Raw genomic sequence first — 25,340 nt, forward strand, 5'->3', positions numbered from 1 at the left:
TCGGCCGCTTGCAAGGCAAACACCCTACCCACTGTGCTATTACTCCAGCCCCAATCATGAATTTCTTGAGTCTAGAAAAGTCAGCTTGCATTTTCAGCACTGTGCATGGGACCATTTTAACAGAGAAAACACTGAAAGCATGAACATATAGCAATGAATAGCCACTAAAAGATCACCAAAGGGGCCAGAGAGATAGTACAGTAGGTAGGGCATTTTGCCTTGCACATGGCCAACCTGGGTTCTAGCCCCAGCATCCCATATGGTGCCCAAGTCCATCAGGAGTGATTCCTGAGTCCAGAGCCAGGAGTAACACCTGGGCACTACTGGTGTGACCCCAAAATAAAAAAGAAAACAAACAAATGAACAAAAAACTGCCAAAGGACTCTTGTCCCTAGTGTGAAGTTCAGACAAGAGGCAGGACATCAGCTGGGAGCGTATGTGAGCGCTTGGCGGCCCAAGTGTCTGTGAATGATCTCAGGAGCTCTGCAAAGTTTATTGCAGGATTACTAACAGATACTTTGAACAGTCAGTAAGTTCACAAACACGTAGCTTGGAATATTAAGGACTGACTGTTGTTCAAGAGGTCCAAGGCTTGGGGCCAGAGTACTAGTGCAGCAGCTTAAGGTACTTGCTTTGCGTGCAGCCGACTTGGTTCGATCCCCAGCACCTCATACGGTCCCTGGACCCTGCCAGAGTGATCCTTGAGCAAAGAGCCAGGAGAAAGCCATGAGCATTGCTAGTGGGGCCCCCAAACCCAAACCCAACCAAGCAAACCCCCCCAAAACTCCAAGGCTTGCAGTCAGGATTAACAATTGTTAATAATTGGAGAAAATAGAAAGGACAAGAGCAGGACAAGGCATGTACCAAGGACCTGAATTTTTCTCATTTGTAAAACGTGGGTCACAAACCTGTGGTGGTCTGGGGAGCAGAGGGCATGTGAGAACTGCAGCTGACTGAGGCCGAGTACTGAGTACTGGGTACTGAGTGATTTACACAGCTGCACTCATAGACTCCTCATATGGCCCCGTGAGACAACCTGGTATTGAGCCTGTTTCACAGAGGTGGAGCCTGAAGCCGAGCAGGGCCTGTGGACTTTGTCCAAGAACAGGCAACACCTCATCTCCAGTGGATTTCGGCTGAGATTCACGACCATGCGCTTCCCCACCTTGCTCTCCCGGCTGCCCAGGTTTGTAAATGTGGCTGGTGTAGAAATTGTGCACGCTGAGTGGACATTCAGTGGTGATCTGAGGGCCTTGGAGGGAGCCCCCCCGCAAAGCATGCGTGTGGGCTGAGCCCCGGGGCAGGGCGGGAGGTGGGGGGAGAATTGGGGTGTGTTTGGTAGCAGGCAGGGTGGGGAGCTGGGCTGGTCTTGAGTGGATCCTCATGGTCCTCTCCCACAGAGGGTTAAAGCCGTCCAGCCTCCTTCCGGCTGAGCGGAAGTCAGACCCTGAGAGCCGCTCAGGGCTCCAGAGGGATGTTTTTCTTCTCCGTTTGTCTGCTGTGGCTGGCCCATAAAATCCACCGGAACTACATGCCTGACGGAGGAATTCCTGCTGAACAGAGACACCCCGGAGGAGAGGACAGTGGGGACACCACCTCCCTCTTCCAGGTCACCACACCCTCTGGGTCAGGTGACCCCCTTCTGGAGCCCCCTTGGATGGAGGTTTGTTCAGACAAGGGACCCCCCATCCCCCTGCAAATGAACTCAAGGGGTGAGAGGAGGGAGGAGGGGAGGGATCAGGCGGTGACAGCTAAGGGGGTGGGATTCAGGTGCTCCCCTTCTGTGTTGGGTCGCATGGGGCAAGTGTCTGTGCATTTCTCCATCTGAGCACCCCGGGACCCCCAGTAAACATGATCCCTGGCTATCACTGACAGTTGGAGGCTTTTTTGAACTAGCAGATCCTTTGCCTGCATTTCTCTTCCTGAAGGCAGTGATGATCGCTTCTATTTTCCAAGGAACCAGTGAACTGAGGCTCAGAGAGTGGACCTGCCCAGTGTCTCCATCTGGAAGGGACAGGGAGGGGTCCAAACCCAGTCCCCACAATGGCAGACACCCTTATTCAAGCTTTCCCTCCAGACCTCCCGACATGAATGACCTGTCTCTAGTCATCCAGGGGTGCCCTCTCCCTCTTGCCTTGATTGACCCGCTCACTTCGTAAGGCTGCACACAAGCCCTCCCAGTAAGACTGGCCAAGCACGAGGCCACTAGGCTGTGAATGTTGCCCAGGCCTCGTTCTAATTACACAGCCTCTGAAGGAAGAGTTCTCTCTTCTTTATTTATTTTTGCTTGTTTTTGGTTTGGGGGCCACTCCTGGCAGTTCTCAGGGGCTTACTGCTCGCTCTGCATTCAGGGATTACTCCTGGAGTGCTCTGGGGATCATATAGGATATCGGGGATTGACCTTCAATCAGCCATGTGCAAGACAAGTGCCCAACCTGCTGTCCCATGGCCCTGGCCCCGTCTCCTCTTGACTGTGTGTTGACTCGCACCTGGGATGCTGTTCCATCTCAGGAACACCAGTGAAAAGTCCTACTGTGGGTTTTGGCAGGTTCAGATGGGATGTTGGAAACTGCTGTGAACTTGTCAAAAAACAAATCCTTCTCTCTGTTTTATTTTTCACACTCGACAATGCTCAAGGGTTACTCCTGGCTCTGCACTCAGGAATCACTCCTGGTGGTGCTCAGGGGACCATATGGGATGCTGAGGATCAAATCCAGGTCAACCGCATGCAAGACAAACTCCCTCCCTGCTGTACTATTGCTTTGGCCACTCCTTTTCTTCTTCTACGTCTTACTCCAAAGGTAAAACTTCCTTCAACTGAGAATAACCCCCTTGCAAAAATTATATATATATATATATGTGTGTGTGTGTGTGTGTGTGTGTGTGTGTGTTTATATCTGTCTGTCTGTCCTCCCATTGTTCATCGATTTGCTCGAGCAGGCCCAGTACCATCTCCATCGTGAGACTTGTTGTTACTGTGTTTGGCATATTGAATGTCATGGGTAGCTTACCAGGCTTTGCTGTGCAGGCGAGATACTCTCGGTAGCTTGCCGGGCTCTCTGAGGGGGGTGGAGGAATCGAACCCGGCTCAGTTGGGCTGGCTGTGTGCAAGGCAAATGCCCTACTGCTGTGCTAACTATATATTTGAAGTATGCTAGTTAGTGGAACTTGGGGGTTGTGGATGGGAAGCAACTAAGTAGAACCCTGAGTTTCTCCCTGGGAGAAACCCTAAACTTTGTTCTGGAAAATAAAGTCCTTCCTTCCTTCCTTCCTTCCTTCCTTCCTTCCTTCCTTCCTTTCTTTCTTTCTTTCTTTCTTTTTTCTTTATTTTCTCTCTCTCTTCCTTCCTCCCTCCCTCCCTCCCTCCGTCTCTCCCTCCCTCCCTTCCTCCCTCCCTCCCTCCTTCCTTCCTTTCTTCCTTCCTTCTCCTTCCTTCCTTCCTTCCTTTCTTTTTTTCTTATTTTCTCTCTTCCTTCCTCCTTCCCTCCCTCTGTCTCTCCCTCCCTCCCTCCATCCATCCTTCCTTTCTTCCTTCCTTCTTCTCCTTCCTTCCTTCCTTCCTTCCTTCCTTCCTTCCTTCCTTCCTTCCTTCCTTCCTATTTCCTTCCTTTCTTTCTTTATTTCCTTCTTTCTTTCTTCACTTTTTGGCCACATCTGACAGTACTCAGTAGTTATACCTGGTGGTGCTCAGGTCCCCATATGGAGTGCCAGGGATAGAACCTGGCTTGATCATGGGCAAGGCAAGTGCCCTACGGCTGTACTATCTCTCTAGTCCCATAAAGTTATCTTTTAATAATAATAATAATAATAATGTGTGTGTCCTCCCGTTGTTCATCGATTTTGCTCGAGCGGGCCCAGTAACATCTCCATTGTGAGACTTCTTGTTACTGTGTTTGGCATATTGAATACTCTCGGTAGCTTGCCAGGCTCTCCGAGGGGGGCGGAGGAATCGAACCCGGCTCTGCCGGGATGGCTGCGTGCAAGGCAAACACACTACCGCTGTGCTATCATAGTAAACCTTTCCTCATGCATCACCTCCTCCAAGAAGCCTGCTAGGACTAGCTCGGCTGTGTTAGGGCTCTTCTCTCGCTAACTCCACCCCTGGCTGGTGACTGCTTTGGCCCTGAGCAGGATCTGATGCCCCTGTGCCTCTGGCATCAGCCAGTCCAAGAAACTTTCACTTTGACTTGAAGATGCCAAGCGCTTGTGGTGGTTTCAGAACAAGACCCTCCTGAAGGGGAATGGCGGTCCCTCTCGTTTCACTTTATTCTATCTATTTATTTATTTTCCTCGTGCCAGAGTGTGAGATGTGAGGCAAGTGCTCACCCCCTGAGCCACGTTCCCTCCCATGTAGTCTGGGCGACTACTGAGGCCGGACCGTAGGAAGTGACTGGGTTTCCCTTAATTTGTTGGAGCATCCACTTTGGGGGACTCGAGCCAACCCCAAGCCACTCGCAGAAGGAGCTCAGGGCACAGGGAGAGGCCGCGTGGAGGCTCTCACGCCACCTGTTCTGTCTCCTGGTCCAGGGCCTCAAGACAGCCACCAGTGGGGGGTCCCTCACGGCAGTGCCCACACTCACGGCAGCACGGCTGCCACCGAGCCCAATTATCTCCCTTCCTTTTTGTTTTCCTTTGTATTTAGAGGACCACACCCGGGTGTGCTCAGGGGTCAGTCCCGGCGGTGCTCGGGGGACCATGTGATGCAGGGGACGGAGCTCAGGCCCCCCACATGCTCCAGTCCTATGAGCCATCTCCTGGTCCACACTTACATTTCTTTTTTTTGGGTCACACCTAGCATTCCACAGGGGTTATTCCTGGCTCATGCACCCAGGAATTACTCCTGGCGGTGCTCAGGGGACCATATGGGATGCTGGGACTCGAACCCGGGTCGGCCGCGTGCAAGGCAAATGCCCTACCCGCTGTGCTATCACTGCAGCCCCCACACTTACATTTCTTGTCAGGATTATGGCAACAGTCACTGCCCCTCAGCTACAATGCTCTGGAGGACAGAAGCCAGCAATGTCCTCCAACACCCGCCTTGTTCAGCCTGGTCTCGGAAACCCCCCTGGACTCAGAACCTCCCCCTCTGAATCAGAACACCTCCTCCAGATTCAGAACCCCCAGACTCAGAAATACCTCCCAGACTCAGAACTTCCCCCCTCCCACTCAGAACCCCACCCCCTGACTCAGAATCCCCCTCAAACTCAGAACCACCCCCATGGACTCAGAACCCCCTCAGACTCAGAACCCGCCCCCAGGCCCAGAACACCCCTGCCCCCACTCCACATTCACCCAGAACGAAAGCCCTCTGCCATCTGCCCCCCCCGACCCCCCTTCTCCCTGGCTCCCACCCTCGCCCTCTCAGCCCTCACAGCCCTCTCCAGCTGTGTTGCCTCCACGTACACCCTCTGCCCTGGGGCCTCTGAACCATGAACAGTGTCCACTGCCAGTGACGCTTCTCCAGAAGTTAGCTGGGTTGTACCCCATCTGGTTCCTATCTCTGCTCAGATAGATGTCACCTACTCAGTGAAGGTGACAGTACCCTGTCTGCCTTATTTAACCCAGTGACAACCCCCCACCTGCAAGCTACTTGCTGTCTCAATTTTAAATCTTGCCCTGAGCCTTCTAATTGCCTAACAGACATTTGCTTTCTTTCTTTCTTTCTTTCTTTCTTTCTTTCTTTCTTTCTTCCTTCCTTCCTTCCTTCCTTCCTTCCTTTCTTCCTCTCTTCTCTTCCTTTCTTCCTTTCTTCCTTTTCTTCTCTTTTTTTCTTCCTCTTTCTTTCTCTCTTTCTTCCTTTCCTTCTTTTCTCCTTCCTTCCTTCTTTCCTTCCTTCCTTCCTTCCTTCCTTCCTTCCTTCCTTCCTTCTTCCTTCCTTTCTTCCTCCCTTCCTTTCTTTCTTTGCTTCATCTTTTGGGTCACACCCAGCATTGCTCAGGGCTTATTCCTGCCTCAACCCTCAGGGATCACTCCTGGTGGGCTTGGGGGACCTTATGGGATGCCAGAGATCAAACCAGGCCAGTTTTGTGTAAGACAAGAGCCTTACCTGCTCTATTATCGCTCCAGCCCTAGACAACACAAATTCATGAGCATGTTTACACCTACGGCCTTTCCTACCCTCAAATACCAACCACCAAGGACTTCGGAGCACTCACTCTCCAGAGCAACCCGAGTGCCTGAACTAGCCCTTGACATATGATCCCAGTTTGCTGAATGAATGGAGGAGTTGCAGAAACTCCAGTGTGTGTGTGTGTGTGTGTGTGTGTGTGTGTGTGTGTGTGTGTGTGTGAGCGCATGTGCGCTCGGGAGCAGGAGAGAGAGGCTGTCAGCACGGGGAAGCAGATGGGGGTCAGGAAAGGGCAGGACTGGAGGGGCCAGGTTGAGCGAAGGAGGCAGGGCTGGAGGACATCCCAGGGAAGTGAGAGCTGGCTGCCCTGTGGGAGCGCAGAGGATGGGAAAGCCCAGGGCTGGACTTTGAAGCCAGGCACGGGGCATCTCCGGGGGCCCCCTCCTTCCTGCTCTGGTGTTCCTCCGGCCTGGACTGCCCGTAAACAGGATCTCTGGGCAACTGCCGAGTGGGCCCAGCCCCACTGCCCAGGGACGTGCCTCCCTCCTTCCTGTACTATAAATCGGGGCTCTCCCAGCTGTGACCTCCCAGTCGCTGGGGGAGGAGGTGAAGGGGCGGGTTCTGATACAATGAGTGACGTGGCCTTGAGTGTGGCCTGATGTGGCGATTTTCTTGCCAGCACAGTGGCAACCATTAGGGTAGCAACAATGGCACCACAGCAGGGCTCCAGCACCCCATCCGCAGGCACCAAATCCCAGTTTTGCTGGGAGCTCAGTCTTTCCACCTGTCAAATGGGCCACTGATTCCTAGGACTGTTTCAGAGATTCCAAGTGCAGAGGGGATTCTTAGCACCCTGGAAGCAGGCTAGTTGTTAGTCCTTGTTAACAGTCATTCTTGTGGTCTTGGTGGAGAACAAAATGATATGGAAAAGTTATCTGGGTGTCCAGGGGCCTGGGTAGGGGTGAGTCATGGAATAATACAGCCCAGTTTTCACCCCTGTGCCTTTCATGTACATTTCACTGTGCACCTTGATGAACAAGGCAATCCTCTCCCAATACCTGGGCCAGGTTGTCCCTCTGAGCACACAGTTCCCTGAACCGTGCCGTGGGGTGATTATTGAACTCGGCAGCCAGAAATGGGGCTGAGATGCATCCAAGCCAGCCCCCCCCACCCCCCGTCAGCTGTAGAAAGTAAGCATGTCACTTCGTTGTTCTTAGACGCTCACGAGACAGAGGAGGCATTAGGGTGGTGCTGGCTTTGCATGCAGGCGAGGCAGATTTGATCCCCGGCACCCCACATGGTTCTCTGAACAACGCCAGGAGTAAGCCCTGAGCACCGCCCAGGGTGGCCCCCAAACCTAAACAATGAGAAAAAGAGAAAACAAAACAAGAAAACGGACAGAAAAGGCAGTAAATAAGGAGATAGGTTTAAGCAGAGAGGGGAGGAGGATGGACGGTTGGGGCAAACAGCCAGGGAGGCGCAGGAGAGAACAGACTTGAAGCAAGAGGGTCCCAGTGGGGAGACTGAGGGCCAAGGGAGGAGCTGTGGGCAGGCGTGGCGGCCTGCTGAGCGCAAGGGGAGCAAGAGAAAGCGAAGAGGCTGGAGGTAAGGTAGGGACCTAAAGGGAAAAGGGGGTGACATTTGTCCTGGATTTCCCTAGCAATGGTTTTTACTCATTGGGGGTTAGAAACACAATCAGACTGTGAGGTTTTTGTTTATTTATTTATTTATTTTGATTTGGGGGGTCATAACCCGGCCATGCTTAGGGGTTACTTTTGGCCCTGCACTCAGGAATTACTCCTGACGATGCTCAGGGGATCATAGGGCATGCCAGGGATCAAACTTGGGTCAGCCACATGCAACGCAAATGCCCTCTCCGCTGGCCTGTCGCTCCGGTCCCCCAGGTTGTGTTTTTGCAGCAATTTTCTGGCTGCTGAGTGCAGAAGGGAAAAGCAAGAAGACTGGCCAGCTGCAGAGAGGCTGTGCCAAGCGGGGTGAACCGGGCTGCTTGGGCAGGGATGGGGAGAAGTGGCTGAGTTCCAGGTCTATTTTGTTTGCTCAGGGCCACACCCAGCAATGTTTAGGGCTCACTCCCTCACTCAGGGATCACTCCTGGTGGTGCTCAAGGGACCCTCTGAAGTGCCAGGAATTGAACCAGACGGAGCAGCATGCAAGGCAGAGAAATAACAGGAGGCACTTCTCAGAATGTGGGAGGTGGGCCGAGAGAAGAGCACTTTTTACAAGGCACGAGCAAATCAAGCCGGGCCTGGATGCTATTTCTATTTTATTTCCTCACCTTCCAACTAAGTTTGCTTGTCAGCTGAGCCCCAAACTCCAGTTGTCCTGACTTCGAAACTTTGCTTGTACTATGTCCTCACAAAAATGCATGGTGGGGCTGGAGCAATAGCATAGCGGGTAGAGCATTTGCCTTGCATGCGGCTGACCCAGGTTCGATTCCCAGCATCCCATATGGTCCTCTGTGCACCACCAGGAGTAATTCCTGAGTGCATGAGCCAAGAGTAACCCCTGTACATCGCTAGGTCTGATCAACAACAACAACAAAAAAGCACTGCTCTCCCTTTCTCTATTTCAGGAACTCCTACTCATCCATCAAAACCTATCAAAGAGGGGCTGGAGGAATAGCACAGCGGGTAGGGCGTTTGCCTTGCACACGGCCAACCCGGGTTTGATTCCCAGTATCCTATATGGTCCCCCAAGCACCACCAGGAGTAATTCCTGAGTACAAAGCCAGGAGTAACCCCTGTGCATCACTGGGTGTGACCCAAAAAGCAAAACAAAAACAAAAATAAACCCTATCAAAGAGTCTCTCTGTGAGATCTTCCCTAACCTTCCACTCCTTCGAAGTTTCACCTCTCCGCTTTTCTGTTTGCCTTACCTGGAGGGTCCCTCCACACTCCTCGCCCCAGCCATGGGTACCTGGAGAGCAGGAATGGGGTCTGGTTCCTCTCTCTAGACCCCATGCTGAGCCCAGCACCCAGTCCCGATGGGATAAGAGTCAGCCCATGCCACTCTCCTTTGTAGCTTCTGTGAGGTAGCTTAGTACACATGGCCACAGTGATGATGGGATGACAGGATGAAGGAATGGATGCTCGCGGGAGGATGGCTAATCGCATCCAGGCCACTGTCCCACCAGCAGCACAGTCCCAGTGCTGAGTAACAAGCCACAACCCCTTGGTCTTCTCACAGGATTCTAGTCTCCAGCCCTTCTGTCCCGAGAACCCCATCGTGTTGTTGCAGATTTCCTGTGACATCACCCCAAAGGCCAGTTGATCACCTCTTGAAGGTCAATATTCAAGAGACAATTGTTATTGGGAAGAAAATGGGAAGATGGAGGAATTAGATGGAGGAATCTTACTTTCAGGATGAGATTTGGGGTCTTAAAGGGCTGGTGGAAGAGTGAGGCAAGAGCTGGTGGGGGGCAGGAGCCCAGCTAACACTAGGGCTTTGTTTGACGCAGAGTCACATGTGTAGTTAGAGGAGATCTTGGTAAAACTTAAAATCTTGGAGTGAGCTGGGCTGGTGGGCAGTGTGATGTCATCAGGCTTAAGACACTTGCAACACGGTTGAATTTATTTATTTAATGGTACCAGAAATTAAACCCAGGACTTTACGCATACATCAGCTGAAATGAATTTTTTGTTGTTGGGCTACTCTCAGCAGTGCTCAGGGGTTACTCCTGGCTCTGCATTCAGGGATCACTCCTGGATGGGCTTGGGGGACCATAGAAAGTGCCAGAAATAGAATCTGGATGGGCTGCGTCCAAAGCAAGTGCTCTGCCCACTGTCCTATCTCTCCTGCCCCTTACATCACCTTGTCATTTCGCTCTTCTGTTCTTTGGAACAAGCCTGGAGGCTTTTCTTTGACTTTCATGACATTTTTTATTTTTGGTCTATCTAGCACAGTTATTGTGTTAACTGCTACTCTTTGCATTTTTCTGGTATTTTCCCTCATCATTCACTTCATAACGTGTGCTTAGGAAGGAGTGCTCCAGGATTTATGCAGTGTATAGTTTAGTCCTCACTTCAATGTTCTTGGAAACGGGCCGTAAGCGACAGGACAGCTAGAGAATGACACTTTTCTTGTGTCATTAGCGTCAGTGTTGGCAGAGATGGTTTTGTCCTATTGGTGTAGGCCAGAGAGAGTGAGCACAAAGGTGAGTGCTTTCTGTAGCATGCGGACCCTGGTTTGAGTCCTGACATTGCCTATGATCTGTGTGGCCACTGAGTACTAGGGAGGGTGGCCCCTGGGCACTGCCGTGAGTGCCCACTAAGTGCATCGATGTTGAAGGAAATGATATTATCCAAGGACCTGCATACTTTGGGGTGTTCCTATGCGGGGGGCGTGGGAGGGTGGGCACATGCCATCTGCTAGCCCCGTTTCTGCCTTGCCCGCCTGACTGAGGAGGTAACCATTGCTCTCTCCTTTGCAATTATATCAATGGGGAGGGCAGTGCCTTGCATCTAGGTGAACCACGTGCTTGCGGGAGGATGCTGTGGTTTGTGGAAAATAGGGTCATTGTTGGACCACAGGACACCGAGCATCAACAACAGTCTGACCCAAGAGGGTCCAGCCAGTCCCCCTCTAACCCCGGCCCAACCATCTTGGTCCTTTCCCTGAGCCATCCTTGTTCCTGCTGCGCCCCGTGTCCTTCCAGAAGCTTCCCATGCCCAGACCCAGGTCTTCTTCTCAAGTTATCTGTCTACACTGGTCTCCTCCGTGTCCACTTAATGCTGCAGAGACCATTTCCTACTTGCACATAGACCCCTCTTGCTGACCTCCCAGCCATCTGCTGACCTGAAACGCAATCCCTTCACGTTCTCCATGAAGGAAACTGAGGCCCATTGTGGGGAATGACAGCTGCCCCCCGCCTCCCATCCCAGGATAAAAGACCACAAAGCCGCAAAGGCCAGACCAGGCAGGACCTTGGTCCAGGGACTCGGGCCAACCCGGTGCCCAGACTCCTGTGTGCCTGTGCCCGGCCTGGCTTCTCCGTGTGCCCCTCGCCCTCACCTCGCCAAGGACTTCCCTCCCGCTCCCCGCTGGGCCGGGCCTTGGGAGCCCCATTGATCCTCTGACAGCCCAAGACAGATGGTCAGGGAGTGTGTACTCAGGTGCAGGCAGGGCACATGGAGGCCAGATGAGACGGGCCTGGGGGGGTCAGGGGCCCACGGGGGTGGGGAGCCGGAGGATCCAGCATCCCAGAGACACCTGCCTCCCTGCCCCTCCCCCTCCAGCTCCCGCCCTCCTCCTCTGCCTCCTCCTGCACGGTGGTCCAGAGGCCCAGAGAGGGGGTGGAGGTGGGCTGACGTCCTCTCTCTCTCTCTCTCTCTCTCTCTCTCTCTCCCTCTCTCTCTCTCTTCTCCTGGACTGGCGGCCTTCAGAGTGGCACAGACAACTTGGGCTCTGGGGTGTGCCCGGCCCAGTTTGGCTGCAGCTCAGGCCTCCTGGGAGGTTCCGGCCAACCTGGCACCTCCTGAACCTATTTTGCCTTCAGAGGCGCCAGCAGGCTGTGGCGGTCAAGGTCATCATCAGTCCTGCCAATACCTTACCCCACCACTCACTTCCTCTCTGCTGAGGGGCCTGCCCCACTTCCCCACATTTGCAAGGGCAGCAATGGGGGTGGGGCCTGTTCCAGGAGGCACCTGGGTGCAATGGGGGAGGAGCGGGGGGGAGGGGCTGCAAGGAAGCGGGGTGCAGGTACAGGCTGGTCTCTGCTCATGTGTCACCTGGGAAGGGAGCTCCCAGCCTGCTGCCTGCCGGGAGATTCTCATGTCTCCTTCCCATCATCCGAAATGCACCTACCACCCCGTGGCCTTGGGAAGATGCCCTAGATGCCCTGTGACACCCCTCAAAGGCCCTTAGGTGGTGTATACACTGTGTAGTGTGCAAGGTGAAGGGGGCAGGGTGGAGGGTGGGACAGGGCAGGGAAGGGAAGGGAAGGGGCTCTGACTCTGCTAAATAGAACTTTGGGGAGCACCACTGGGTCTCAGAGATAGGCTGGGGGTGCAGAAAGGAACGGGAGGAGGGGACACGGGGTTCTGGAGGATGAAGGCTTGGCGGGCTGGGGTGCAGCAATGGGGCTGGGGGAGAGCAGGCCGCGGGAGGAGAGGGTGCAGCTGGGCTTGAGGAAGGGACCACGACCACCGAGCCAGGGGAGCAGCCTGCTCTGCGGGAGGTGGGGGGGCAGCCCCCAGCTTCTTCCCAGCTGACAGCCCCGAGAGCTAATTATCATTAATGAGCAGCTGGGCTGGTTTCCTGGGACTGGCGGTCACAGCGCTAATCAGCACATCAGCACCGCCGAGATGGGCATGGGGGGGGGGTGGCAAGGCAGGACCGTCTCCTGGCCCTGGGGGGGCTGCAGATTAGGACACTGCCGGAAGCAGGGGGCTGGCCTCCACTACCTGTCCTGGGCGCAGCAGGGTGGGTGGGGGGCGGCTGGGGAGGGAAGTGGCTTGGACCCCGACAAACCCTAGGGCTTTCAGTCCTGTAGACTGTGGGGCTAGCCAGACGGAGCAGGGTGCTTATCCATGTGCTCCATCATCCCCCACTCACCTTGCCCCGCCTCTCACCGTGGACCCCATGAGGTCACGACTATCATCAGCCCCATTGTACAGATGAGGGAGGGATGGGTGGGTCCCAGCCAGGGAGCTCGGCTGCAGGCACTGGAGCCCAGTCACTGGAGTGGACAAGGAGCACTCCCACCCAGGGGAGCACTCCCACTCAGGGGAGCACTCCCACTCAGGGGAGCACTTCAACACAGGGGAGCACTCCCACTCAGGGGAGCACTTCAACACAGGGGAGCACTCTGACCCAGGCTTCCCCGCTGCACAGGGGGGCTTGCCTGTCCTGCTCCCACCCCATTCCCCTCTCTGCGGGGATGTTGGTATGTTTGGTGCCCCCAGCAGAGCCAAGAGGTGAGACTTAAGTATAAATAAATAAACAGGGAGCAGATGGTGGGGTGGGGGGCTGAGACCGCAGGGCCAGAGCCTCCCGCTCCTCCCTGGGAAAACACTGCTGGTCCGGAGCAAATGGATTCCAGACTCAGGACCTAGGAGGCCCATCCCCAGGACCGAGCTCCCGTCTGCTACTCTGGGATGTGGTCCAGTCCTTGGGAGAAATGGTGGGCTGGGGTCTTTCAAGTCCTAGATTCTGCCAATTCTTTAGTTCCCTCTCTTCTTCCTGTGTGACCTTCAGCAAGTCACAGTACCTCTCTGTGCTCCATTTCTCCAGCTGTCCAATGAGTGGAGGGAGGGGGTGAAATTATTGCTGAAGGGCCACCTCCTCTGGGAAGCCTTCTGTAATTGCTCAAGGCAAACTTTGTTGGCACAACAACTTAGAATACTAAGATATGGGCATTTAATTTCTCAAAAACCCATTCAACAGATTCTTCACTCTGTGTCTTCTCTGCACTCGGCATTAAGGTGCCGTCCCTGCCCCGCAGCTGACCGTGCATGGAGGACAGTTTTCCTCTGTAGTTCCAGCAGCCAGCTAAGAGCAGTGATGACTAAGCACTTGTCATGTGAGAGAATGCAGGAATGACTGGATGGACGAGAGGGTTATGAGAAGCTGCCGTGTTTACCAGACGGAACCTGCACCACTTGGGGAAGGGGGAGAGTGGACAAAGGATAGTGTGAGAGAAGAGCAAGAAGGTCATCTTGGATATATATTTTGGGGGTGTGTGTGGGGTGGTTTCTGTGCCACACCAGGCAGTGCTCAGGGCTTACTCCTGGCTCTGAGCTCAGGGATCACTCATGGTGGGGATCAGGGGCCAGGGATCGAATCCAGATCATAACATCTATGGATCTCCTCTCTCTCTCTCTCTCTCTCTCTCTCTCGCTCTCTCCCTCCCTCCCACTCTCTCTCTCTCACTCTCACTCTCTCCTCTCTTTCTCTCTCTCCTCTCTCTTTCTTCCCTTCTTTCTCATTCATCTAGAGAAAATTAATTAGTCTTGGGTTCAGAACTTCTGCAGGCAGTGCTATCCAGCAAAACTTTGAAAGCGTTGTTTTCTTTTCATTTTACTTTTAATTTTTGTTAGTATTTTGTTTTTGAGCCACACCCCTGCTCAGCATTTATTCCTGACTCTGCACTCAGGAATGACTCCTGGGAGTCATTCCTGGGATGTCAGGGATCAAACCTGGGTCAACCATGTGCAAGGTGAACTCCTACCCACTGTACTGTCTCGAGACCAGTTACTTTATATTTTTGCTAAGGGATTCAGATTTTTCATTTCAATTTGAATGATGGGAGCACACAATGCAGACACCCTGAAGAAATGTTTCTGATAAAGGAATTGTTGAGGACCAAGGTCACCATGGAGATCTATGAGAGATAAAGGAAATTTGGGGTGAGGGCATTTTCTGTGTTTTATTGTGGTGGTGGTTACAAGTCAAGATGCACTGCACTGCACTGCCCTCCCGTTGCATCCTAAAAAAAAAAATCCAAATTAAAAAAATTTTTAAAAAGATTTGTCGCACTGTTTATTGGTTATTGACGAGTTTACTGATTATTTATTGATAAGTTTAGTGATTCATATTAGACTTCCACATGCTCACCTTTATATCCGTGCAGAAAATTCAGAGTAACACTCTATACATTTTATTTTATTATTTGGGTAGGGGGATGAGCCACACCCATCTGTGTTCAGAGTTTACTCTGACTCTGTGCTCTAGGATCACTCCTGGCAGGCTCAGGGGACCCTATGGGGTGCTGGGATCAAACTTGGGTCAGCTGCGTGAACAGCAAGCACCCTACCCGCTGTACTATGACTCAAGTCCATCATCTGTGTGTTTTATTTATTTATTTATATTTATTTATGGCTTTTGGAAATCACACCCAGTGATGCTCAGAGATTACTCCTGGCTCTGCACTCAGAAATTTCTTCTGGTGGTGCTCAGGGGACCATATGGGATGCTGGCGACCAAAACCAGCTCAGCTGCGTGCAAGGCAAATGCCCTACCCACTGTATAAATGCTCCAGCCCTATTTGTGCATTTTATTTTTTTTCTTTTTGGGTCACACCCAGTGATACACAGGGGTTACTCCTGGCTCAAGCACTCAGGAATTACTCCTGGCAGTGCTCGGGGATCATATGGGATGCTGGGAATTGAACCCAGGGGGATCATATGGGATGCTGGGAATTGAACCCAGGTCGGCTGCGTGCAAGGCAAACGCCCTACCCGCTGTGCTCTCGCTCCAGCCCCCCTATCTGTGCATTTTAAATGGATGCATTTTAAGATAAGTAAAGGATACTTTCACAAAGTTGATTTCAAGCACGTAAATTGAAATTATTCTCTCCAGGCTGACTTAAGATGGCCTGTGCCTAAGATATTTTGTGCTTGAGATACTAACAACAGGAGGCCGGAGTGACAGTAAGGGGTCAGGTGTGTGCCTTTCACATGGTCAATGAGTTTAATTCCTGGCATCAAACAAATCTCAGTCCCCTGAGCACTGCCAGAAGTGACCCCTGTTCAGAGCCAGCAGTAGCCCCCCAGCACAGTTGGGAGTGGCCCCCAAACAAACAAATAATATTAAGAACAGGTGCTTTGGGTGTAGACAAAGTCATGAAGACAATCTACCACACGGTGAAGTTGGGCTCAACAACTAAACGGGCAGCGGGAAGACAGAGTGAATGAATGAGCGAACGAATGAATGAATGAATGAGTGGATAAAAGGTAAGTGCACAAGTAAATTAACACCAACACGCCACTCCCCACAGTAACAAAGCTGTTCCCCACAGCTTCAGCACGACAAATTGATGGACAAGGGTCCCTTCTCAGGCTGGAGTGATAGCACAGCGGGTAGGGCGGTTGCCTAGCACGCAGCCGACCCGGGTTCGAGTCCCAGCATCCCATATGGTCCCCTGAGCACCGCCAGGAGTCATTCCCAAGTGCATGAGCCAGGAGTAACCTGTGTGCATTGCCGGGTGTGACCCGAAAAGAAAAAAAAAGGGGGGCCTTCTCCACCTGGGGCTCCTGCCCAGGGTGCTCTGGAACTCACGTTACAGCCTTCAGGGGCCTGAGCACTAGGCCCGCGCGATTTTCCCTTGTACTAGCTGACACCCCTGCTCATCACTTGTCCTCTGCGATGTCCCAGACCCTTTACTTAGGGACCCACCCCCTCCATCCGCTGGTTCATTCACTCATTTGTTCAGTCTCAGAGCACCAATGACGGGCCGCAGCATCCCCCACCCCCACCCGGGTTCAGCACCTGGACGGGACGCACCTGCCGCCGCTCACCCCGCGCCCGCGGGCCCAGCACGAGCCCCCGGGCGGGCGCTCCGAGAACCCGCGCGCGGGAGCGCGGGGGGGGGGAGACGGCGCGGACCGGGGCAGCCCGGGGAGCCCCGGGGGAGGCGGCGGCGGGCCTGGAAGACATTACACGGCTGTCGGCCGGGGGGCGTCGCCGCGAGTTCCGGAGGGTCCCGGCGCGGACGCGGGGGAGGGGGCTGCACAAAGCGCGCTTTGTTCCCGCCGCCCCCGGGCTGGAACCAATGGATTGGCGGCAGCTGAGGTCATCCGTCAGGCAGCGCCGGGGGTCAGGCCCGGGAAGGGGCCCGCGGGGATGGGGGGTGGGGGCGCTGGGGACCCCCCGGCAGGTCAGCGTGGGGCACCGGTCCCAGCCTCAGTTTCCCCGTTTGTCTAACTGGGAAGACGGTTTCTGCCCTGACCACCCCAGCGGCAGGTACGGGGCGCCACCGGCCTGCTCCATCAAAGAGGGAGGGTAGGGATGAGAACCCCAAAGTCTGGGTGGGGAGTGGAGGCTGGTGGGTTTGTGGCTCACAGACACCTGGGTGTGCAGGAGTGGGGGGGGGCGCAGACGCTGGGGTGTCCGGGTTCTCTGCTTGGACCCTGGACTCCAGGCTTGGTCTGCCTTTGGTCAGGCCTTCTGGAGTTCCTTGGAACCATCCTCTGTGGCCCCTTGTGCAGCGTAGACCTGCCTCCACACACCAGGCACTTTTCTGATTGGAGGCAGGTGAAGTCTGAACACTTCCTTCTACCCCTGCAAACTCACTTATACCCCACCAGTGTGCCTGTTCCCCAGATGATGAGACGGTTGGCTTTTAAACACTGCTGAGGGGCTGGAGTGATAGCACAGCGGGTGGGGCGTTTGCCTTGCACGTGGCCGACCCGGGTTCAATTCCAAGTATCCCATGTGGTCCCTTGAGTACCGCCAGGAGTAATTCCCAAGTGCAAAGCCAGGAAAAACCCCTGTGCATCGCTGGGTGTGACCCAAAAAGCAAAAAACAAACAAACAAGAAAACACTACTGAGACCATCAAGGAGCCCCAGAAATTGTCAAAAGGTAAGTGAGTGTGTGTGTGTGTGTGATATGTAGGATTTCTGGAGATGGGCTTATGGTTTTCTTCAAATTCCCAGATTGGTATGTTCATGACCCAAGACAGGTCAAGAGCAAAGTTCCTAGTTAACGTTTACAGAGATGACTTCCCAAAGTCCGTGCACAGGAGTGCTTCTGTCTCACACAGCTGTTTTGTTACAGTTGTCCCTCCCAAGAGGGATAGATGCCAAGACCCCCAAGTGTACCAATATCCAAAGATGTTCAGTCCCTTATATAAGTCACCTCTAGATTATGGATAAAGCCTACTTGAGGGGCTGGAGTGATAGTACAGTGGTAGGGTGCTTGCCTTGCGTGCATCTGACTGAGGGTTGATCCCAGGCACCCCATATGGTCCTCTGAGCACAGCCAGGAGTGACCCCTGAGTGCAAAGCAGGAATAAGTCCTGAGCACAGCTGGGAGTGACCCCAAATCAAACAACAACAAAAAACTAGTAGAAGGTTTGCAAATAAGTGTTAGACTGTATGGGGTAGGCCACAGCATGAGGAGAGCTAGTGTTTGTTCAGTACAGACATGACCATCAAAGCTCTATGAGCATCGCCCTGTTTTCTCGGCAGTTAATTGAATCCACGGACATGAAAACCTTGGAAGCAGAGAAACAACTGCTACTTAACTCTTTAAAAAATTATGTAACCCGTGGTGGTGGAAAATGGGCACTGGTGGAGGGATGGGGACTCGATCATTGTATAACTGAAACCCAAGCACAAAAATTTGTAAGTCTATAACTGTACCTCACGGTGTTTCACTAATAAAAAAATAAATAAATAAATAAAATTAAAAATTATGTAAAAAGTTAAAGAAAAAAATAAACCATTTAACTTACAAAAATATGTATACATTGGCTAAAGCAATAATGCTTCACATGGACTTATAGGAATGGAAAGTTTATACTAAGAAATAGCTTATGGCTATACGATATTACATTCAAATGCACGAAAATGTGTGTTTGGGGATATGTATCCAGACGTGCAGGGTACTCTGGAAACAATCTGCAGGAGCTACAAGAAACAACAGGTTTAATATTAATAATTCCTAATCCCATGTCTGTTATTTGAATATGGTAAACCGTCAGAGCACTTTTTTTTCTTTTGGGGGTCACACCCGGCAATACTCAGGGCTTGTTCCTGGCTCTGCACACAGGACTTACTTAGGGGACCATATGTCGTGCAAAGGATTGAACCCAGGTCGGCTGTCCTACATCTGTATTATCTCTCCAACCCACTATGTTAATTGTTAAAGGGGAATATACTCACATAATGTGTGCAATTAAAAAAGATGTATTAAAAAGTCTGCCGTGAAGATTAAGGGCCCCCTCCCTACACATTGCCTTTCTCTGGACCCAGGTTCGTTGGAGCTGCAGTTTGTTGGCTGAACACACGCAGAGTAGCGTCAGGGGCATGTGACTCCGTCTGGAGCACCTGGAGGCTCCTTGGAGGAGGTGTTGCAGAGCTGGAGATCAGAACCTTCAGTATAGAGAATAGGAGACAGGCCTGGGGATACTCTGTGTACCAGGCCACCAGACTGAGCGAACAGGACAGGTAGAACCTGCAGGGCCAGATTTACACCTGTTTCTTTCCTTACCACGTGTGGCTTGGCCAGGGCATGGGGCACCTCCCCTGCACCCGTTAGCGCTGACCCGCGGGTTCCGGCACGTTGGAGAGTAGCGCCACCTGCTGGTATAAATAGGAAGCGCAGCTCTCAGCCTTTGAAAACAAGCAGGTTGGATCCCTCAAGCCCCACCCAGCTCCTTTTCGTCCATCACAAGCGACCCTCTTACTAGCAGTTTGTTCCACATCGCCCCCTTGTGTCTGCTAATATCCCTTGCACCACCTGCGTGGGTCTTGACCTGTAAGAAGCAAGAGCCCTTCCGCGAAAGGGCAACCACCCCTGTACTCTCCCAGAAAGGGAAGTAATTGATTATCATGACAAGGAGGCACCTTGAGATAAGGATGTCAAAGTCTGTGTTCCACTTCCTTGCACTTGGGAGTAAAGAGCCAATTGGTCGGCTTGCCCAGTGTCCTGTGGTGAATGGGCACCAAGCTGGCCCCAGAACACGGATCTCTGGGTACTCAGCTAGCAGACTTCTCTTCCACCAGGTGGGGTGACCCTATCTGTAAACAGCCCATGTCAGCTGGACCCATGGTTCCCAGCCTGTAGTTCACGAACGGCAGCATCAGCGAGACGAAGGAACTTGTCTGTTCACAAATGCTGAGGCTTCACCCCAGACCACTGAATCTGAAACTGGGGGGTGAGGACCACTTGAGAACCATGGTCACTGGCCTAAAGCAACAACTCCTCTCTCTTAGTCACAACTTTATTTTGGAATGATTTTTGTTTGACAGTAGGGTTCCAAAGTTAGTACAGGGAGTTCCCATTCTCAACATCGGTGTATAAACTCGCATGTGGACTTTACTCAGATTTCCGGTTTTCCCATGAACGCCCCTGCCCCCCAGCTCTGATCCACTCTGGGAGATCATCCTGCATTTAGGGATAGTGAGCTGGCCAGACTGAGATATTCAAATGCCAAGTGACCACGTTCCCCAAGCAGGGCAGTGGGTATGTGCCATCTGCCTCACTCTGCTCTCGTCCTCCTCCTCTTCCTCCATGAGTTCAGAAGCTCCCTTGGAATGTCCCACCTGGCCTGACCCTGTCCCATCCCATCAGGATGGAGATTCTCTCACTAGCGTGGGCCTGGCCCTGGAGGAGAGACCCCCTGCCCCACCACCTCGTTCCCTCTAGAGGGCCAGGACAATGTCTTAGTGACTTCGGTCTGGGCAGAGCAAGGCCCTATGCTGAGGAGAAACAGTGAGCAAGACTGCTATTTGCTTACACAGCATCATCTTGGAGGGATGGAAAATGACCCAGAGCTTCAGCAGTTTCTCCTTCAGGCCCATTTCCTCACTCTCTGAATCTGGGTCAGTCTTATTATTTGCTCTGGCCAGAAGTAACTTAGCAAAGTGATGTGGCGGGTTTCAGGGGCTAGAATTTTAAAAGCCTGTAAGGGGCTGGAGAAATCGTACAGTTTGTAGGGTGCTCACCTTGCCTGCAGCCACATGGGTTGGATCCCCGCCACTCCCTATGGTTCCCTGAGCCCTGCCAGAAGAGATCCCTGAGCACAGAGCCAGGCGTAAACCCTAAGCACCGCCAGGTATGGCCCCAAACCCAAAACAAAATAACATATAAAGTCTTCACGTTCTTCCTTTCTGGGATCCCTGAGGCCATCCCGCAAGTGAGCCTCAGTCCATCTGCTGCAGGTCACCTAGAACCAAGGCACCCAGCCAATAGCAGGACCCCAGAGTAAGGCTCCCCTAGGCCCAGCTCCATCTGACACTGACCGCTGATGGTACACAGACCCATGAGTGGCCCGTGGTGAGGCCAGCAGAACTATTGGAAAGAGGCCAGCCAAACCACCAACTCACAATACTGTGAGGAAAAAAACATATTTTTAAATTAAAAATATTATTTCCCGGCCAGAGTGACAGTACAGCAGGTAGGGCGCTTGCCTTACATGCAAGCAACCTGAGTTTGGTCCTCTACATCCCATATGGTCCCTCAAGCACCATCAGGAGTGGACCCTGAGCGCAGAGCCAGGAGTAACCCCTGAGCATCGCTAGGTGTGACCCCAAAACAAACAAACCAGATTATTACTTTCATAGTTGCCACCCCAGTGATGTTCCACCCCTTCTAATGGTTCTAATGCCCGAGTTTTAGCAGTGCAGTGCTCAGGGAGCACCAGGGACACACCTGCCAGCACCTGGAGGCCCATGTAGTTCGGGGGATCGACTTGGGGTCTCACACATGGGCTTGAACTCTTCAGCTCTCTTCCCAGCCAAGGTAACTGGTTCTCAGCTGCTAACTTTGGGGCTGGTTTGTTACATGGCAAAGGTTACCTGACACAATTTCTCCTTGTTTTTCTCAGCAGGGGGATTTCAATTTTAATTCAGGAAGGCAGGGGCCAACCCCAGGAAGCAGTTACTGTACTCAAGTATGCCAATTCCTCGCTTGCTCTGCAGCTCGGGGTGGCAATGGCTTCGGTTTGAGCCAAGGGAATGTTTAGGGGCTGCAAACAGGAAAGAGGCCTCTTAAGGTCAGGTGACAGACCCAGCCGGTTTGGTCTGTCCTCCTCCCCGCCCTGCTTATCTTCCTAGGACACAGGCATGATTCCTGGCAGGAGAGCAGTCACCCTGGAACCCGGAAATGAAGGAAAGAGCAGAAGGACCCCAGAGACGGGCCCCACCTCCTCTGAGATGCTGTACCTACACCCGTCTCCAGCACTCAGACTACATGGCAAAACAGACTTCCATCGGGTTCCCTTTACTGACAGCTGAGGGCATGCCACACACCGGGGCAGTTAAAGACAGAAATGCAAGGGGGGACCTTGTCCTTGGGAGTCTGGAGCCAGCAGCCCATGGTGCCCAGTGCCATCCTCAAGGGTGGTTTACAGCCAGGACATGCCCCACTGCCACAAGGCAGGGTCTGGGGTCCCCAGGCTGTTCAGTGGTGAGTCCGAGAGCCGAGAGGGATTTGGCAGCAGGCGGGAAAGTCCGGCCCCCTGCTCTGCCTCCTTCAGATCCAGCTGGTGGAAGCTGCGTGTGTCTTCTGGGCCCTTGGGCGCCCTGGCAAGTAACCAGGTTATTGCAAGTCCGGTGTGGACGCGCCCAGGTACACCCTTAGGTCCGAGAGGGTGGACTGGACAAGCTTGGCGGGGATGGTCTCTCGCTGCAGCTGCTGGTACGCTGCATAGCGGTGGCAGCCCCCGAAGGAATAAAAGTAATCCCCACCCTGCGCCCCTTTGATCCAGAGGACGTCGATGGGGGGTACACTGTCCGGGTCCTCCTGGAGAGAAGGGACACAGGGTTAGTATGCACAGCACCCCACTCTACAGTTTGCAAAGCAATTTTTTTTTTGCGGGGAGGACTCTCAGGCAGTGCTCAGGAGGTGTGAAACCCCCCCCCCCCCCCCACTGCGATTCTCAACCAGCTGGGTGGTAGGTTCAGCACAAGAACCTGAAATGTGATGCCACTTGGGTCCTGCAAGAATGAGCAGCGGCAATACCTAGTCCTCCAGGACCACCCCCAGCGGTACTCTGGGCACCAAGCGGGGCCAGCAAATGAACCCAGGTCAGGCACGCACGCTCGCCTGACACATGCCCTAATTGCTTCATGGTCTCCTGCCCCGTGCAAAACGCCTTTAGTTCCCCTGTATGAAGCTCCATGACGGTGCTCACAGGGGCTCTGGCTGGCGTGGAAATCAGCCGCGGTGAGGATATTTGTTTTAGTTTTGAGGCCACATCCGGTGATGCTCAGTGACTCGTGGCTCTGCACTCAGAAATCACTCCCAACATTGCTCTGGGACTATATGGGATGCTGGGGATTGAACCCAGGTTGACCACACAGATGCAAAGCAAGCGCCCTACCCACTGTACTACCGCTTCCGCCCATGGTAAGGATATTTACACCAGAGAAATGGGCAGCTGCTCCAAGCCCAGGCTTTGCCGCCCCTGATGGTGACTGAGCTGTTAAACAGTTATCAACAGCCAGTGCCTCTGTCCTAGACTCGGCCAGACACAGCTCCCGTGCTCACGGGGCAACGGTCTCGCAGGGCAGAAGGAAGAAGCTCAAGTTACTGCATGCTAAGGAGACAACAGCACAGGTGGTACCGCAGGGCAGGGCGGGGGCACAAAATTTCCCCAAGGGGGCAGTGAGGCAGTGGGGCCCCTCCTGGGACAGTCGACTTGGGAGGATGAGTGGTGGAGTTGGCTAGAGTGTCTTAACCGCCCGTTGGGAACCTCTGCTCTGCCACCCCGCAACCTTGAGACCTGGGACAGCTCATGTCCTGGTGCCTTGGAGGCCCCGTCTGTCAATGTGGAAGCCCCCACTGGCCTCGGAAAACTGGAGCGAAAAACGAGTGAATGCGTACAAAGTGCTCAGTGAGGAATAGTACAGTGGGTAAGGCCTTGTTCGACCTAGGTTTGATGCCCAGCACCACTTGTGGTTCCCTGAGCCCCACCAGGAGCGACCCTGAGCACAGAGCCAGTGTTAGCCCTGAGCACTGCCGGATGTGACCCTAAGCCAAGCAACCAACCAAACGTTTAGCCAGAGGAGTGAGAACAGAGAGGATGCAGGGCAGGCAGGTAGGCAGCTGGGAGTGCCCGCAGGGGCTATCACTTATGGGACTGGGAGATTTTCTGCCAAAAAACACGCGAAGCAAAGAAAAAAAGTGCCCCCCCCACCGCTACCCCAAAAGGCCTGTAAAGATTAAGCTGGGGGGAGCAGGGGAGAAGGGGAGTTAATAGAATGCGTTGCGTTGCACACTGTGGGCCTGGGTTCCCCTATGGTCCCCTGAACCCCGCCAGGACTAACTCTGAGGACAGAGCCAGGAGTTAAGTCCTGAGCATTGCCAGGCGTGGCCCCAAAACAAAACAAAAAATTAAGTTCCTGTTCCTTCAGAGTTCAGGTGAGTTGGGGCAAACAGCTGAGAAAACCTACCCACTAAATGCGTGCTGTAACTCTGGGGGGCTTTTTCTGGAGATACTTCCACTTAAGAGGTGAGTGCTAGGGAGCAGGGAGGCGGGCCTGCTTGGGGGCGGGCTGTGTGGTCCTTTAGGGAGAGGGACCAGCAGGGGAGATCATGGGGCCGAAAGAGATACTGGCTCATGGGTCTGGGGACAGGGGGAGGGGGCCTGGCCCTCCCTCCTGTGGTCACCTTCCAAGGGGAATCGAGCCCACGCCCACCAAACCCGAGCCCATGCCCACCAAACCCGACCTGGGTCCCTCCCTCCCCGAAACTTCCTGCTAGGGTCACTCCAGCAGTCCGCTGCCCCTCTGCTGGGGGCTGGCCTGTCCCCTCCCAGCTGCAACCCCAGCAGAGGTGACACCGTCGCTTCCACTGCCACGAACTCACAGGGGCCACTTCCTAACAGCCTGACCTTGAGCAAGGCACTCAGCCTCCTCCTCTGTGACGGAGGGACGGTCAGTATGCAGCGCCCAGTATGATGGGCCCGGGGGCAGGGGCTGACTCTTCACCAAGTTAGCCCTCCTTACTGGGTACGTTCTCGCGGCTCAGCGTGGGGGGCGGGGAGACCCCGAGGCGCAGAGCCTTGCTCAAGGTCACACCGCGAGTGCTGAGCTCCTGCGGCCGGTGGGGGACCACCCCCACCCACCTACCCAAGCCACCCCGATCCCGCGCACCCTCCCTCCTCGCGCCGCCCGGGGCCCCTCACCCGGATGGTGTCCACGAGACTCTGCACCTTGGCCGGGTCCAGCACGGAGGGCAGCGGGCGGATGAGCACCCGGAGCGGCACGTTGTGCACGGCGGCGATGCAGCCCGAGTGGATGCTGCCGCCCTGGGCGGGCCCCTCGGGCGCCCCTCGGTGCGGCCCGGGCCTCCCGAGCGCTCCCCCGGCGCGGAGCCCCATCGCGGGCGGCGGGCGGCGGCTGGGGCGGGCGCGCCGCCTCCCGGGCCTTTAAGCCGGCCGGGCCGTACCACCAGCGCGCGCGGCGGGGAGAGGCCGGGGCGCGCGCGGCTCCCCGCGGGACGCGCTCCCCGCGCGCGCCGGGCCGGGCCGCCCCGGGGAGGGGGGGGCGCTCGCACGGGGCGGGGGGGCCCGGCCGCCGCGCTCGGGGGGGCGCTGGAGGCGGGGAGAGGAGGGGCGGGGGCCCTGCGGCCGCGCTGGGTCCGGCCGGTGGAAGCGCCGGGGCGGGCTGACTCAGGGTGAGTTTGCAGAGTCGCGGCTGACGCACAATCGGGGTGACTCACGGGCTCGGCGCGGGCCGCTGGGGCAGGTAGGGGGGCGGCGGGCTCTGCAGCACCAGGATGAGTCGGCAGAACCCGCGGGGCCCGGCCGCCCCCACGCCTGGCCCGCCAGCGCCTGCCAGGGCCGTGCCCACCCACTCCCTGCG

At 54.4% G+C, this 25,340-nt stretch overlaps 2 protein-coding genes across 2 annotated transcripts in view; one reads left to right on the forward strand and one right to left on the reverse strand.

Annotated features, from left to right (window-relative positions):
- Window positions 1-21,898, forward strand: part of SOX12 (SRY-box transcription factor 12) — a 280,268-nt gene extending 258,370 nt beyond the window's left edge. Inside the window, exon 2 of the mRNA XM_056107876.1 lies at window positions 21,884-21,898. The gene's annotated coding sequence lies outside the window, so the exon portion shown is untranslated. The remainder of the gene's footprint in view (window positions 1-21,883) is intronic.
- Window positions 19,740-24,877, reverse strand: SRXN1 (sulfiredoxin 1). Its single transcript, XM_056107879.1, has 2 exons — window positions 24,662-24,877; window positions 19,740-22,275 (listed from the first exon to the last, which is right to left on the reverse strand). The coding sequence occupies exons 1-2, from the start codon at window positions 24,854-24,856 to the stop codon at window positions 22,072-22,074; spliced, it is 399 nt and encodes a 132-aa protein (XP_055963854.1). The 5' UTR covers window positions 24,857-24,877; the 3' UTR covers window positions 19,740-22,071.
- Window positions 24,878-25,340: the final 463 nt, after the last annotated feature.

This window comes from Sorex fumeus, unplaced genomic scaffold (genome assembly GCF_029834395.1).
Source record: "Sorex fumeus unplaced genomic scaffold, SorFum_2.1 ptg000178l, whole genome shotgun sequence".
In the NCBI taxonomy this organism is placed as follows: Eukaryota; Metazoa; Chordata; class Mammalia; order Eulipotyphla; family Soricidae; genus Sorex; species Sorex fumeus.